Here is a 15,287-nt window from a genome sequence, read left to right as displayed (position 1 = left end):
ACATTTTTTTCTTATCCCATTACCCTCAGCCAGTTCTCAATTAAGCTGCCCTCAATCATATGTAATGCCCTCTTACTTTTACCACAACCCTTAATTTACTAAGTAAGCTCATATATAGAGAATAATTAAATGCCTTAAAAATTCTAAGTAAAGGACATCAACATGTAGGCCATTATCTAATGATTTTTTAACTCAGTCATGGAAATGAATGCAGTCTTTCTGAAAGCATATTCCTTAGTTAGAAACCAACATCAATGACAGTGGCATTCAACATGTCATCATATTCAAAACATGTATAGAAAGAATTCCTGAACCATTGCTGGCCAGAGAGCAGACTTTCTGCATCCTTATCATTTTTTTTGAGCACTTCAGCTAGATAAGGAGTGCAACTATTATTGCATGCTGTCATGTGATATGAAGGCAGTAAATAAATAATAAAAAAAAGACATAAGGTAAAACATTCCAGGCAATTATTTAATAAAAAACTTTAGCACTTTCATTCATTTCAATGAAATATGAACTTCATCAGAATAAGAAGACCTACAGGAAATAAACATTTAAATACCATCCACTAAGTTTCAAAACAAACAAGCAACCAATCACATCAGTTCATATTAAGGCAGGTTAAGGTGCAAGAGACACAGAAAAAAATCTTTCTAACTTCTTTGCTTTGATAACTAAACATGATTCAGGGGTTATTCACACATGTTTTGTAAATACTGAAATGACTGGTCTTTGATATCAATTAAATAAATTATAAATGGACAGCATTCCATTTTGGCTTACTAAACAGAATTTTAATTTTTCAAAGGAATATCTAGAAAAGTGCCAATGGCTTAAAATCTTTTCCACAAATACTGAACTGATTTGCTGGTGTATGACATTGTGTTAAGATTTGCATTATGTTAAATTACTTTGTTATTTTATGAGACTATAAGTTTAGATTATTAAAAGGCTTTGCTTTTTGTTTACATGAACTGACCACACAGAAACTAAAACCATCTTATTCTGCTTTTTTCAGACAAGGAGACACAGCTGCAACTGCATGATATCCTAGTTACACTGGAGACAGCAAATAACTCATTAAGGAGCTGCAATACATCTCTGGAAGCATGCGTAAAAGAAAAGCAATGTAGGTAGCTGTGGTTTTTAAACATTTGACAACAATAAGATTAACTTACTTTCATTTGCCATATGTTATATAATTTATCTCGGTGGGTCTATATTAAATCATCACTTAAAATTTTACTAAGCAACATGCCATTCTCCCCATAAGTCTTTCCTCCACCTCATTTGGTGTTCAAAGAATAACCACTGAATGAGGTCACCTGTGTCCACTTCACATGCAAAGTGGAAATGCCAGAGAAAGACCAGATAGCCACCATAGCTACTTCATGGAGGTTATTGCACTGCAGGGTAGCTCTGCCTATTATATGTGGTGGTATAATTTAAGGCTACACCTACCATGAGTTCTATCTACTGGGATGTCTCCAAACCTGCTCATGGTGTCTAGCTGTCCTGCCACTTATAGCCTCAAATACTTGGAGTCATAAATGCAGGTGGTCTTCTGTCACTCATGACCCCCATGATAGGTGCACCCATCCTTCTTGTCCATGCTCCCCCATGATAGGTGCACCCATCCTTCCTGCCCATGCTCCCCCATGATAGGTGCACCCATCCTCCTTGCCCATGCCCCCACAATAGGTGCATCCATCCTCCCTGCCAACACTGTCAGGCATCCACCCAAGCTGCTAATTGAATATGAGTCAGCTGGGTCATAGTCAGGGCTTTAATCTTTTATGGCACTGGGACAGCTGTCATCATCATTATCGTCATCAAAAACAACTCCCTTTTCCCATTTTCTACATGGAGTTTGAGTGTCATCTTAACTGTCACCATCTTCTCGATTCAATGTCGCACTCCTGCCTTCTTCTACACATGTCTAACTGTCACAGATCTTTTCTCACACAATCCATTCACCTCTTTTCTGGACATCCTTGATTCCTAATGGATAAGGCATTTGCCTTCAAAGCCAGGGATTGTGAGTTTGAGTCCCATCTGGGGTGAAATAATCTTACCAGAGGGAGGTTGGTATAATGGTTAAAATATGTATCTTACAGACACAGGGTACATAGTATTATTTTCACATGGGTTAATTGAGTAGGCTTAAAATGGCCCATGAGGGCAGTTAGCCTAGTATTAATTTATGCACCCGATTATCTTCTGCTTTTCTGAATGTATCTAAACCACTGTATTCTGCTCTCTTTGATCTTTTCTGCAGTTGGATCTACTTGGCTTCTGCTCTTATGTCTTAATTTCTTCATTTGTCCTACAGTGTGAATCCTACCACTCACCTTAAGAACTTAATTTCCATCACCTCTAGTGTCCTCATCTGCTCTGCCTTAACTTTCCAGGTTTCTGTGTCACACAGTAGTACTGGTCACACCACTGTTTTATACACTTTATTTTTCAACATCTTTAGCATTCTTCTGTCATCCACTACACCTGACACTCTATGCCAGTTGGCCGCAGCCCCTATGATTCCAGCTTTGACCTCTTCATTCACTCTTCTCTACTCCTCAACCATCCATTCCAGATTTTTGTAGCTATTAACCTGTTCCACTTCCATCCCTTCTATCCATACCTCTCAACTGTACAGATTTTCACAAAATGTCCAGATTTTTCAGCTATTTTTTGTTCTGTTTTTCATAAAATTGTGGTTTTCTGGCAAATCATGGAGTGTTGAAGTCAGAAAATAAAGACAGACATTTGAATGTCAGACTTCATAACCTTAAGAAAATTCATGATAATGCAAACCCTGTTATTGTCAACCTTCTAAGATTATAAGAGCAATATTTAAAAAGTGTCCCTATTTTTGGGCCTTTGTCCCCCCATTTGTTATGGCTTTGTCCAAATTTCTTACTCTAAGAGGTTGAGAGGTATGCTTCTATCTCAATTCTCAGCTTTTTCTGATTTCCCCAATTTGCTGACATTATCACTGTCTTATCTGTGCTTAGTTTCATCTCATGTGCCTTCAGTTTTGAATTCCATTCCCCTATCCTTTCCTGAAGTTCTAGCTCAGAGTCTGCTTGTAATGTCACATCATCTGCATACAGCAACTTTGTAGATATGTCCCCTCCAACCTGTTTGCTAATGTAGTCCATCACCAGTATGAACAGCAGTGGGCTCAGAACAGAACCCTGGTGCACATTCACTCCCACTGGAAATCCCTCTGTGAGACCAAACACTGTTCATACTTGAGTCATTGGGTCCTTGTATATGGCCTGCACTAATTCTACTAATGTTTCTGGTACATCAAATCACCCCAGTACTGCCAAAATCTGGAACCTTGTCATATGCTTTCTCCAAGTCTAGGACTGCTCATTTGGACTATTTCCTCACCTCTAGCTTCTTATTAACTTTCTGTCTCACTGCAAACATTGGGTCAGTTGTGCTGCATCCTGATGTGAATCCAAACTGCTCATCTCCCATCTTACTTTCCACTACTCTGCATATCCATTCATCAATCACCCTGTCCAGAACTTTCATGCAATGTGACAGGAGTTTGATGCTTCTGTACTGCCCACAGTTGTGGATGCTCCCACTGGGATAGCTGTAGTGTGGGAAATAATTAATTCCAGAAACCAACTTCTTAATACATCCAAAAGGTATAATGCAATTTCAGGACTAGGGAGAACATGACACACTGGGTAAGTAGGTAATCCAGCAAGATGTCAAGATCCACAGAGTTAATTCCTGTTGAGAGATCAAGGAGGACCTTCACTGAATCATACATAGCCTGTCATCACCATAAGGTCATTTGGTAGTCTTAAGAAAACTGTCTTATTACTATACCTCCTTGTAAAGCCATATTGGTAAGACATGAAGAGGACATGAGAAGTTAAATAACATTTAAAGTATATATAACCTTGGCAAAGAAGAATAGGTTACAGATGGATAGTAATTCTCCTGACTAGACATGTTCAAAGAAAACTTCTTATGAGATGGCGCATTCTAGACCCCTTTTAAATCAAATGAAATAACTCCCATTCTTTGTAAAAATCTTACAGTCCAGAGAGTTAGCATCAACTACATCTACAGGGTAATAGCCTTCTGTATTGCTAAATTGTAATTTACTCAGGATGATGTATAATGTGAATGCTTCTAACTAAAGAACTGTATTCATTATGTATCTCTTATTTTGCTGTCAAAGCAGATACCTCCCATAGGTTTGTTAACTTCTGTTTAGTCTATAATTGCCACTGCTAATTCTTCCATACGCATTTGTGAATCTTGTGTTTTTTTTTTTTTTTATATATATATATTATTATTTTTTTTTTTTTTTTTTGTTTTTTTATTTTTTCTTTTCTTTTCTCCCTGGGGGCCTCCAAAAAGAAAAGGACCTGTGTCCAGTCATATGTTAACATACAAAAAATAATAAAAAAAAAAAAAAAATAAAAAATAAATGGACCCAGAATATACAGATGAGCTTTGCTCTATTAATGTCAAGTCCACAAGTTGACAGTCAATTTCTCAAAATCAAAGATTTAGAGAAAAAAAGACTGTATAACCCTGTTCTTTCCTATAGAGGTTCTGTGAAAGCTATGTCACCTGATGATGTCTGTCTTACCTGCTAAAATGTAAACAGCAAAACAGCCTCTTCAAATACAAAATGTTCATCCATTACATTGTGATGAAGCAGTAGAGAAGAAGCAGTATACTATTTATCAATCTTCAAATCATCTCTGCATGTTCTCATTGATGTTGCTGTCTGCATTATCAGTTCCACCATCAGATACCACAAGAGGCACAAGATCAGGCTGAGCTGGATTGCTGGTGAACTGATTAAGTATAAGTCAAGTATTAGTAGAGTTGATTGAAGACCTCTGAATAATTTATATAATATTGATTACTCCCTGTCCTAACTAGGACTGAAAACATGGAGGTCTTTCTAAGCTAACCAAATGGTTGCATCTAATCTCCAAAAGTTTAGATTTTTTGTTTAAACACTTTTCTAATTGAGATTGTAGCTTGCTCTATTTCCCTAATCCATTGATCACATAATCTTCCTTTCCTACCATATTCTCTCAAGTGCATTCAACTTCACTGTAACCTGTTGCACTGTTAATCAAGTGGGTGCATTGCATTGCTTTGTTTTCATTGTAATATGTTAAAATGTTGATGTGCTAGATTGCCTCCACTGTAAAACATGCAGTGTGTTTAAACCTTCTTCCTGCTCGATGTACTTGCAATTTTTTTATATAGACATCATTATGTGTAAATTTCTTAAAGTATCTGAATGTCTTTTTTTCTTCATAGTAGTGGCTGATGTGGATTCTTAGTGGATCATTCTATTATCACAGCCAACAAACATTAAACAAAAATAAATGCATAAATAAAAGAGTTAGTCAAAACAGTGGTGTGACTGATACTGCTGCATGGTACAGAAACCTAGGCAGTAAAGGTAGAGCAGTTGAGGAAGCTAGAGGTGATGGAGATGAAGTGTCTGAGATGGGTGGTAGGATGCACCCTATGGGGCAAAGAAATAAGGGCATCAGAGAGGAAGCCAAAGTAGCTCTAATCGCAGGGAAAGTCAAAGAGAACAGATTACTATAGTTCAAGCACATGTGCAGAAAAGCAGAAGACAGCCTGGTGAAGAAGACTTGGGGAAGACCAAAAGAAGGCAAGAGGAAATTAGGGCATCCAGCAAAGAGATGGATGGATTGTGTCAGAGTAGACCTGTGATAGCCCTGTATGACTTTTAAAAAAGGTAGGAAAGGCACTGAACTGAGAGAGATAGCAACAGTTGACATGATACCCTGACCCCATGTAGAAAATGGGAAAAGGGAATTGGTGATTATGATGATGATAAAAACAATCAGATTCTTTACTATAGTATTACAAAAAATCAGCTCTATACTGAGTTACTTGCTAATGGAAGAGCAGCAAATAAGAAGACCAGCTGATGGTGGTCTGACTACAAGGCTGATTCCACCATTAAATTAGAATTGATCAAGTTTGAGATACCAAAAGAAGAGATTATCCATTTTCTAGGTAGAACAAATAATTTCCATAATAATCCCCAATGTTTTTATATTTAAATTATTTCATTAGGACCACAAATCCATCATTGATGAAATCACATAGAATAAAATAATTTGGATTACTTAACATTGTACAAAAGAGGAAATCATTAAACTTCTGCAGAAACTGACTCTCATCGTGAATGATATTTGAACAATCAGGAGTTTGATCCTGCTTCTAAGACATATTTAGATGAGTTGTTATACCATCTAGCAAATTTACCCACTTTATATGTGCATCTAAAAAACATCTGCCCCTTCTCCACTCTTGCATACTGTTAGCACTGAACTATGGAGAACCTTGCTGAATTGCTGACATTAAGATTGGTGAAAGTGGGATATGACTTTGTGTCCTTTATAAAAACAAGGTCAAGGGTTTGCAACATGTCAGAAATAATACTCCGCTGACTGAAGTTGTACACCTTACATTCTTATGCAACACCCTGTAGAGTGCCAGTGAGATACAGTATCCTCCTAAGGGTCTACAAATGGTTGCTACATTACTGGATATCTCGCACATACATTGGGGACTTATGTCTTTTGTGGTTTCACCCAGGGAAGAGCTGAGGGTTTTTAAAAGGGTTCCACTTCCTAGCTTTGGAGAATATACCCGAAAAGTCCAGTAGATTGATCTGTATGTCTTTCTATCATTCAGAAATTCCTACTATTTGGAAAACTGGAGATTTGCATCTAAAAGGACAGTAAAGAGTGAAGGGCCATGAGAAAGCCTTCAGTCCCTATTGGTATATGTAGCAAATAGTCAGTATATAGAAAAAAGAGATGTTAGTTGGATTTATCCTATAGCAATCAAATTGCTGAACGATTAATTGATTATAACAAGAATGCTCAGATTTATTCGTATGAAAGGTAGTATAAGCAGAAACATTGCAGAACATATACTTAACCCTTGAATCTGTATCAGATTCTTGTACAGAAAAAAATAAAAATGCTCTGAAAGATGATACTCTCACACTGCTTATTCACTTTGTTTCAGTGATACTTTCATCACTAATATGTAAATGATTTAGACTTCTTGGTCTTAGCTCCCTTTTAGTCACAGGCTGCATTGTAGAACAAAGAATATCTGAAAAACTGTATAGTTCTTCCAGGTCTGCAGTAGAAATGTGACAAGATTTTGTTTCAGCAGACATTTAAATCTCAAGCTATCAAACTATTTGGCAGGTACACCACTTCAGCAAATTCAGGACATACAAATAAAATTGACCATTTTAAATGCCCCTCCCCATTTCTGCAGAATCATTGAAAATAACTCTCAGTAGGTTGCCAGAGAATCATTACATTTCTTTATTAAGAAAAATCAATTTGTCTGGTTACATAAGCTTAGGTATAGTAGTAGTAACATTGAAAACAGATAACAACAAGATGTTAAAGTGACAACACTTTGCTACTGATTCACAAGCTGGCAGTTTCAAAATGCTTCATATTACAAGCTTAAGTGAGTTTAGTACTACAAACTATATAACAAATATTCTCCTTTATATTAGAGTTGTTGATCTGGAAAATATTGAGACTGCTAATTCTGAGAGAGCTAAGGTCAGATAACAAATGCCTGACAGCTAGAACAACCAAAGATTTTGATAAAAAAACAGCACAAAACAGTAATGCACAGAAATGTCAGAAGTGTGGACTGCAACCCCTATCTATGCAGACATGAATTTAAGGTAGCAAATGTTCCTGGATGAATTAAAAAAGTCCTTCAAGTACTGCAGTAATCTGTTGCCATTTTGCCTTCTTTCCCAACACAACATAACTGTTATGCAACATAATGCCTATACTTTTATTTTAGCGACAGAGGATTTTGCAGCATTTTGCCAGGAAGGCATGCTCCCATAACATTGTACTCGGAATGTTTTGGGGTATTGCCTCAAAGTTAGCTTTCAGTCAATGTCAGTAAAAGATGCATATTACTCTATCAAATACTGGTTCAAATCAATACCCTACACTGATCACTTATGATCTGATGGACTGCACTGAAGTTCAAAGAGCATGTTCAGTGCTGACCTCTTCCCTGTTATTAACAGCTCACTTTCCACAAGAATATTCCTTTGTCTAAGGAAGGCCTCTTCAATCACACTTATCCTAGGCAGGGTCCATAACATCTGGACAGATCACATGTAGCAATGCCCATGCAAACTGCCTCTCAGTGGCTCTTCAGGAAAAAGCTGTATCATAACAAATGAAGATAATTTTGTACAACTCTGGACTACATTTTATGCACCAGTATGGTTCTCAAAATTTGTGCAATGCTATACCACTAGTGTTGTCCTTCACAATTAATTGTTATAAGGAAAGATACAGCTCACAGAGGCTTTTTGTATTATCCTTACTAAGGCCTTTGTTTTTGTTATTCCTTAAGGGTTCTTAAAAGAACTAGCACCATTGCCTAAATCAACATTTATCACAGTGGTTTAGCAGTGATACAGAAAAATAGACTTTCAATATGCAAACTAGAAAGTGCCAATCCTATCTACATCCAGTCAAGGCAGATGTGTCCCAGTGTGACTTAATATGCCCTGGTTTACCCTTTTAATAAGTAATTACCTTTCTAGCATAAATAGTCTTTTAAACAGAGGAAATTGCACATTGTCTCTCAGACAGATCTACCAAATTAGTTCATGCAGCTATAATGACATTGTGACAGTTTTAGAAACCATGGTCTTAGCAGTAGACGCACACACACACACACACACACACACACACACACACACACACACACACACACACACACACACACACACACACACACACACACACACACACATGGCTCATATATTTATTTATTGACATTTGATTATCGGGAAAGTTCAATAGGGTAGAAGACAGCCTGGGGAGAAAAGTTCCAAATTATTACAAAACATTTTAAGAACAATAATTTTACAATCTTTAAAAATAAAACTAAAGCATCTACAGTTTAAATAATTATATCAAATTAGACATAATATAAAAACACTGGTTAAGATAAAGATGAGTTAGTCTAATGCAAATAGGAACTGCAACATGAAGTGTGGGAAAAACAGGCTTATGGTATACTTAGGCAGAAAGTCAGGGAAGAGAATTAGATAGCAGTTAGGAAGTAAGTGAGGAAGGGATGGTAAGGAGCACAGACAATGCCCAGCAGATTTGATAGTTTTGTAGACAGGCAGGAGTTTTTAGTCAGTGGATTGCAGTGACCAACTGTGAACATAGTTGTCTAGAATGTTTTTTAGTGCTGGACAGGCAGATGGATGCTGGATAATTTTATGAAGAACCCGTTTTCAATGGAGTCTGGGAGAAAAGCTAATGTACATTAACATTTGACAGTAACATCTAGGTACATGCTATCAAAAGAACATAAGCAAAACATAAATGTACATTAACATTTGACAGTAACAATCTTGGTACAGGCTATCAAAAGGAACAAAAGCAAAACATGCATTAGGTAGAGTTGGTTATGTGGGTGGGTGCAAGAGCATCATTGAGATGCTAGGTGTAAGAAAAAGACTTTGAAGAAGGTAGAGTGGTTAGTAATGTAATTGTTTGTGAGAGGTTTTGAGAGTTCAGAGGCGGCAAGAAGAAAGAAAGTGCCTGGTTTTTAGGGAGGGGAGGTTTAGGTTTAGATTTAGGATTTTGATTTTGGAACCTTAGAACCTTATTTTCTATTTGGAAGAAGGCATTTAAAAGGAGAGACAGGGAAGGGGAGAGGGAGGGGTTTAGAATAAGCTTGTGGGCTAGAGTTAGTTCTAAGTAAGTAAGATAGTTGGGAAGTTCTAACCATTTTAGTTTATGGAGGGAGAGATGATGGGAAGACTTACAGTGGTGAATTTAATTTAATTTTATTTTTAGCAAGTTTAGTAAGCTGTTTAGTTTTAACAAGCACTGAAGATTAGTAAGTAGTGGGGCAAGAGGGAGTAGGGGGAGGAGAAGGAAGGGGAGGTAGTGAGTGATTTTAGTGGTGGATGTGAGGTTTTTATTTTGTTTTTACAGTAGTTTTTTTGTTTTTTTTTTTTTTGTTTTTGTTTTAGGTGGGAATTAAATTTAACCCCAAGGTGGTTGGACCCCAAGTAGTTTTGTCTCTGAAATTTTTTGACTAGAGTTGAGTCTGAGGTTATTTGAAAGGGAGGAGCTAAGTTGGGGAGTGAGTTTGAGGAGTAAGTAACATTAATTTGGTCTTGGTGGCATTGAAGAATAGATGATTGATGGGTCATCCATTGTTGGAGTGAAGTGGAGTGCGGAAGAGAGATTGTTTTGTGGATGTGGATAGGAGAAGAGAGAGGCATGTATTTAGATAGAAGTAGAAGATAGTGCATATTGATAATGCTAGAGAAAGGATTGTGGAAGTATGGTAGAGAATAAATTGAATTTCGGGCCTGGATTTTCAGTAAGGAGGTTCTTGAAGGGGCTTAGGGGTACTGAAAGATTTCAGTTGCTAGTTTCCATTTTGAAAGAGTGAAGTTCATAGGAGAGGTAGAGAGAGAGAAGAGTTGGAGAGGTTAGAGGAGGAGAGGCTGTGAGAGATAGTTCTTAGTTAGGAAAGGATCAAGAGTTAAGGTAGGGCTTTTAGAAGAAGGTCTGGGAGCTTTAAGGAGGATTTCCAGAGGAGGGAGACTGGCAGTTTGAGTATTGCTATGATTAGGATTGAAGCAAGTCTGAGTTAGGGTTATAAGGGAGAGGTCTGCTAGAATTAGGGATAGTTGGATTGTTTTTGAAATGAGGGAGATTTGGTTGGAGGCAATGTTGAATGATTTCATTTTGTAATGGTTTTGAAATTATTGGTTTGTGGTTGGAGTACCGGCCTCTTGTACTGGACCTTTGTGTAAGGTATGTAATGGTATAATTTTTGTTTCAGGTTTAATATGGTGGAACTGTAGAAGGCTGTGATCAGGAGCCTATAGGTAGGGCAATGTTCAGAGCAGCATTAAATAGAAGATCAAGGAAAAGAGTTAAAGGTTTTAATTAAATGGAAGGGCATTTAATAGCAGTGGAGTATGTGGGATTTAGGGATAGGAGAGGGGGTAGAAGTGAGTAGAATTTGTGGGCAGGGAGAATTGGGGGTGGTAGAGGTGAGGATAGGGTAGATAGAAGTGTGGGTGGAATTGGTGGATTGGTAGTAGGGTGTGGATGGAGAGATTACGGGGTGAGGAAGTAGTTAGAATAGAGGAGGAGGAGAAGATGGGCGTAGGGGTGTTTTGGAGAGGAAAGAATAGGAATGAGATATGGGGTTGTTTTGCTTTTGTTTGTGGGGGTAGGAAATATGGGATTGCTATTTTGTCAGAGTTTGTTTATTATGCCCACACTTTGTCTCTTTGTCTCATGGTAGAAGAGTAGTTTTAGATATAAGGGGGCTGATGATTTTTTTTTCTCTTCTTCCGTAGGGGAGCTGGGGAGTCAGTAATTTTAAGAATGTTTGTTTGAGTAGAGACTGCAGATTGTCTAGAGGTAATGTTTTTTACAAAAGTCCACAACTTAGTTAGTTTTTAGTGAAAGGTTATGAAGGATGCCACTTTTGGTGAAATAGTGGGGGATGAGAGATCCAGTCCATATACAATATATGAGGGTTTTTTTTGGCTGGGCTGCAAGTTGATCAGTGATCGCTTGTTGAAATGGTAGAGGTTGATATTGGTGGTAGTTTGAAGGAGCCCTGGATGGGCCCCCAGTTAATATACGTCTCTCCAAGTTATGGTTTCATTACTAATGTTACTGGATTGCCAAGAAAGGAGAAAAGAAAGTTAGAGTATTTTCCTGGGGATATAGAGGGAAGCTATACATATGTGTTTGTAATTTGATTTTTGTAGAGTAGAGAAGAAGTTCAGCGTTAAGTAAGTTTGGGATAGGGTTTGTGTAGTGGGATAGGTTACTAGGGAGAGAAACTATAAGGGATAGGAGGTCCTTCATTTGGAGTATTTTAAACAATGGAGAAGGGATGTTCACTAGTGGACACAATGCAAATGCAATGGGGCTCCAGGGAATATACTTGGGCTGATGGGATGGAGGGAGGAGAGCAATAGTAACAAACAGAGAGGTATGGAAGAAGATAGAAAAAGATGGACAGGAAAACAAAAAATCAGTAACAATTTAAAATGCACTTTTATCTACTACTATAGCTTAATTAAGGACTAAGCTAATAAGTTATACAGTACACATAAAAAAAAAAAACATTTTCAAACAATAAAAGTGGAACTAGATAAGGTATAAATATATACTACTTTCTTATTCTAGCTAGTAATATGAGCAGAGCAAGGTCTGATACAGACACTGATACAGCGTATCACACACTAATAAAGCACTATCTAGATTCAAACAACGTGTAACAGTTTGGTTTGCAACAGTATTTGTGATCCATATACAGTGCTCAAGAAACTAACACAATAAGATGGAACATTAACCTAATTCCCAGCAGTGTTAATCTGGATAATCAAGCACTCCTAGCACAATATGGGGGCTTTTTAACTGGTTAAACTAGAAGAGATAGTGGTAAGAAGCTGGTAAAACATCTAGTAGTAATTTTATAGGTGTAAGAAGCTGTATATATGTTAGCTGATGGGGCAGTTCTAACCAATTTAGGCTTGAGTGCTATACAGTGGTGGGTTCTGAAAGGAGTATTTTCTGCATTGGTGAGAAAGCTTTTTGGCTCTGTAAACCATACCTTCATTTTGATGCGTTTTTCTTATACAATTCTGTATGTATATGCTGGTTGAATGTAAGATTATCATCCACTATCACCACTAATAATTTGCTATAAGAAGATACTTCAATTACTGTATTATCAAGAGAGAGAGAGTACCTTAGTTTTTGTTTTTTATGAGATAGGGATTACGGTGAAAAAGTAGTAGTTTGGTCTTTTTTGGGTTGAGTATGAGTTGTGAGTTATGAAGCCATCTTTCAGTAGCTGTTAAAGCTTCCTGAGTAATTTTTTGGAGGTGTACCATGTTGTCAAATGTGCAAATGAGAGTGGAATCATCTGTGTATTGTATTAGTGTGGCCAGTTGTGTGGATGTATAGAGGGTGTTGGTGAAAATTTTAAAGTGGAGGGGATCAAGAGCCATGTGGTATACTTGTGCTGACAGTGAAGTAAGAAGAGAGCATGGAGTGCCATTTTACTGACTGAGGTAAGGTAGCTTTTGAACCACAGAAGTGTGAATTGAGACAGACTTAGTCAGGGCACTTGAAGTAGAAGTTTGCTGTGACAAACTGTTCTGGAGTCTATAGACAAGTCTAGAAATAAGGAAGATACTAGTTTGCCATTATCTCTAGTGTTTATTTACAGTTATAAGGGCAGTGCTAATACTACAGGAAAGATGGAAATAATGTAGTGTAGGGGATAGGATTTATTCCTGCAGGATATAGTCTAGTAATTCTTTTTTATCACATTTTCAAGTATTTTACAAAGGGGTTATAAGAACGCTATAGATCTAAAATTATTAATGTCTGTTGAATTTCCTCTTTTGTTCCGAGAGATAATGGGTGACGTTTTTCAGAGAGAGGGAGCATGGGATTCCTAGACTGACCTATTTATAAGGATTGAGACATGATAGGCGATGCTATTGGCTGCTCGCTAGGCTCGTGTCACTCAGTATATTAAAAATGCTGCTAATTCACTTCAAACTGAAGCAGAGCTACTCTAAATGATAGCTACATTAAAACAGTGTAACTTTTCTACTGTACCTATGTATGGCTTGATCCATATCTGACTTTAGCTTAACATGTATGGCACTCTATCAAAAAACGACTTGTACAGGCATTAGACCCTGACAAAAATTGTTCAGTCTCTTAACCAATGGTACTATTATTAAAGGATGAAGTGCTTATATCAGCCTTCTAATATCACCAAATGATTGATGCAGATTTGTCCTTAAACATATATATGAAAATCTGCAGATTCATTAACATTTCCCCTAGTCAAAACCACTACTGCATTTTCTTGAAAAGACAAACTGGCTTTCCACTAGCTGTTCTTATGGACTTAAATAAATAAATTATTTATGTGGGAACTTAATAGCCATGGTGGTGCAGTGGTTAGTATTGTCGTCTCATAGCAAGAGGGTTCTCCCGTTCGATTCTCGGCTGGAGCGCCTTCTGTGTGGAGTCTGCATGTCCTCCCCACGGTCGAGTGATGTTAAAGACATGCAGGTAGGTGCGAGCGTGAATGGGAGTGCCTTTGTTGAAGGTTGGGTATCGGACTGGTAACTCAGCACCGTAAAATCCACTGCCAATCATGAGCGGACCGGAGTTCTGCTGTGGTGATGCCTAACCGGGAAAAACCGAAAGACATTTATGTGGGAATATTGCCCTGCAAGGCAGGAAATTCAAATTCACTACAAATAGTTGTATCCTTCACTCTTTTTTATTTTCTGTTACTCTCTTGCAAATATTTATAAAGGTTAGTCTACATCTTGTCCAGTAATTTGAAATCCATGCCCTTATCCAAAAGATACATGATGTTCTGGGTCCTTCCACCACCAGGAGTCACATTAGACCCAAATAATTTTAGATGCATCAGTGAAACAAGTATCATATGCAATGCACAGATATTTATAGATCTTATCCCGACTGACACAAGGGACCTTCTTCTGTTAGATATAGGCCAATATGGGTTTGGTAAGGGTAAATGTTGCCTTCTGAATCATGTCACATTGTTTGTCCCCTCATATCTCTACTACTCTTTTGAAGATGGAGAGTTCTTACTTGTAACCCTTATTAAACTTCCTTTATCATCTGTTTTTTTTTTCAAAAGCATTGATACCTCCGTAAAATCATTATACCACGCCTTCTTCCCTACATATCATTTTCTCACATCTCCTTTTCTGTTTCTTTATTTTCATATGTTGGCTATTATTTTGCTGTATTTAATGGCTTTTTTCTCCTTTGTCATTCATTCTCTTCTTTACCTGAATTTGACTTTCTATCTCTTCCTAGCCAATGTTATCATTTCTACGTTTGTGTCTGAGGAGTCAGCACCACCCATTATGTTTTCTTCTCTCTCATTTTTGTCCTCTGCTTCAAGATTATTATATGTCATGCGCATGTCCTATTTCCCCAGAGAATAAGCATTGTTATACTGTTACACTCATTGATCCTTTAACAAAATGCATTATAAATTTGTTGCTTTACATTTCCATTTATCTACTATCCTACACCCTCCCCTGGCCATACTGTCATTACTTCATAATTGTTCTCTTACAGCGTACGTTCATTATACTCAGAAAG

General features: G+C 37.4%; 1 protein-coding gene across 1 annotated transcript in view; it reads left to right on the top strand.

Moving 5' to 3' along the window:
• Window positions 1-15,287, top strand: part of LOC122815756 (asialoglycoprotein receptor 1-like) — a 348,015-nt gene that overhangs the window by 273,883 nt on the left and 58,845 nt on the right. The window contains exon 3 of the mRNA XM_044088521.1: window positions 1,022-1,132. Coding sequence (XP_043944456.1) covers window positions 1,022-1,132 — 111 coding nt within the window. The remainder of the gene's footprint in view (window positions 1-1,021; window positions 1,133-15,287) is intronic.

This window comes from Protopterus annectens, chromosome 1.part1 (genome assembly GCF_019279795.1).
Source record: "Protopterus annectens isolate FY-2018-M chromosome 1.part1, PAN1.0, whole genome shotgun sequence".
Lineage (NCBI taxonomy): Eukaryota > Metazoa > Chordata > Ceratodontiformes > Protopteridae > Protopterus > Protopterus annectens.
The sequence above is the reverse complement of the archived record's forward strand: the minus strand, read 5'-3'. Positions and strand labels throughout refer to the sequence as shown.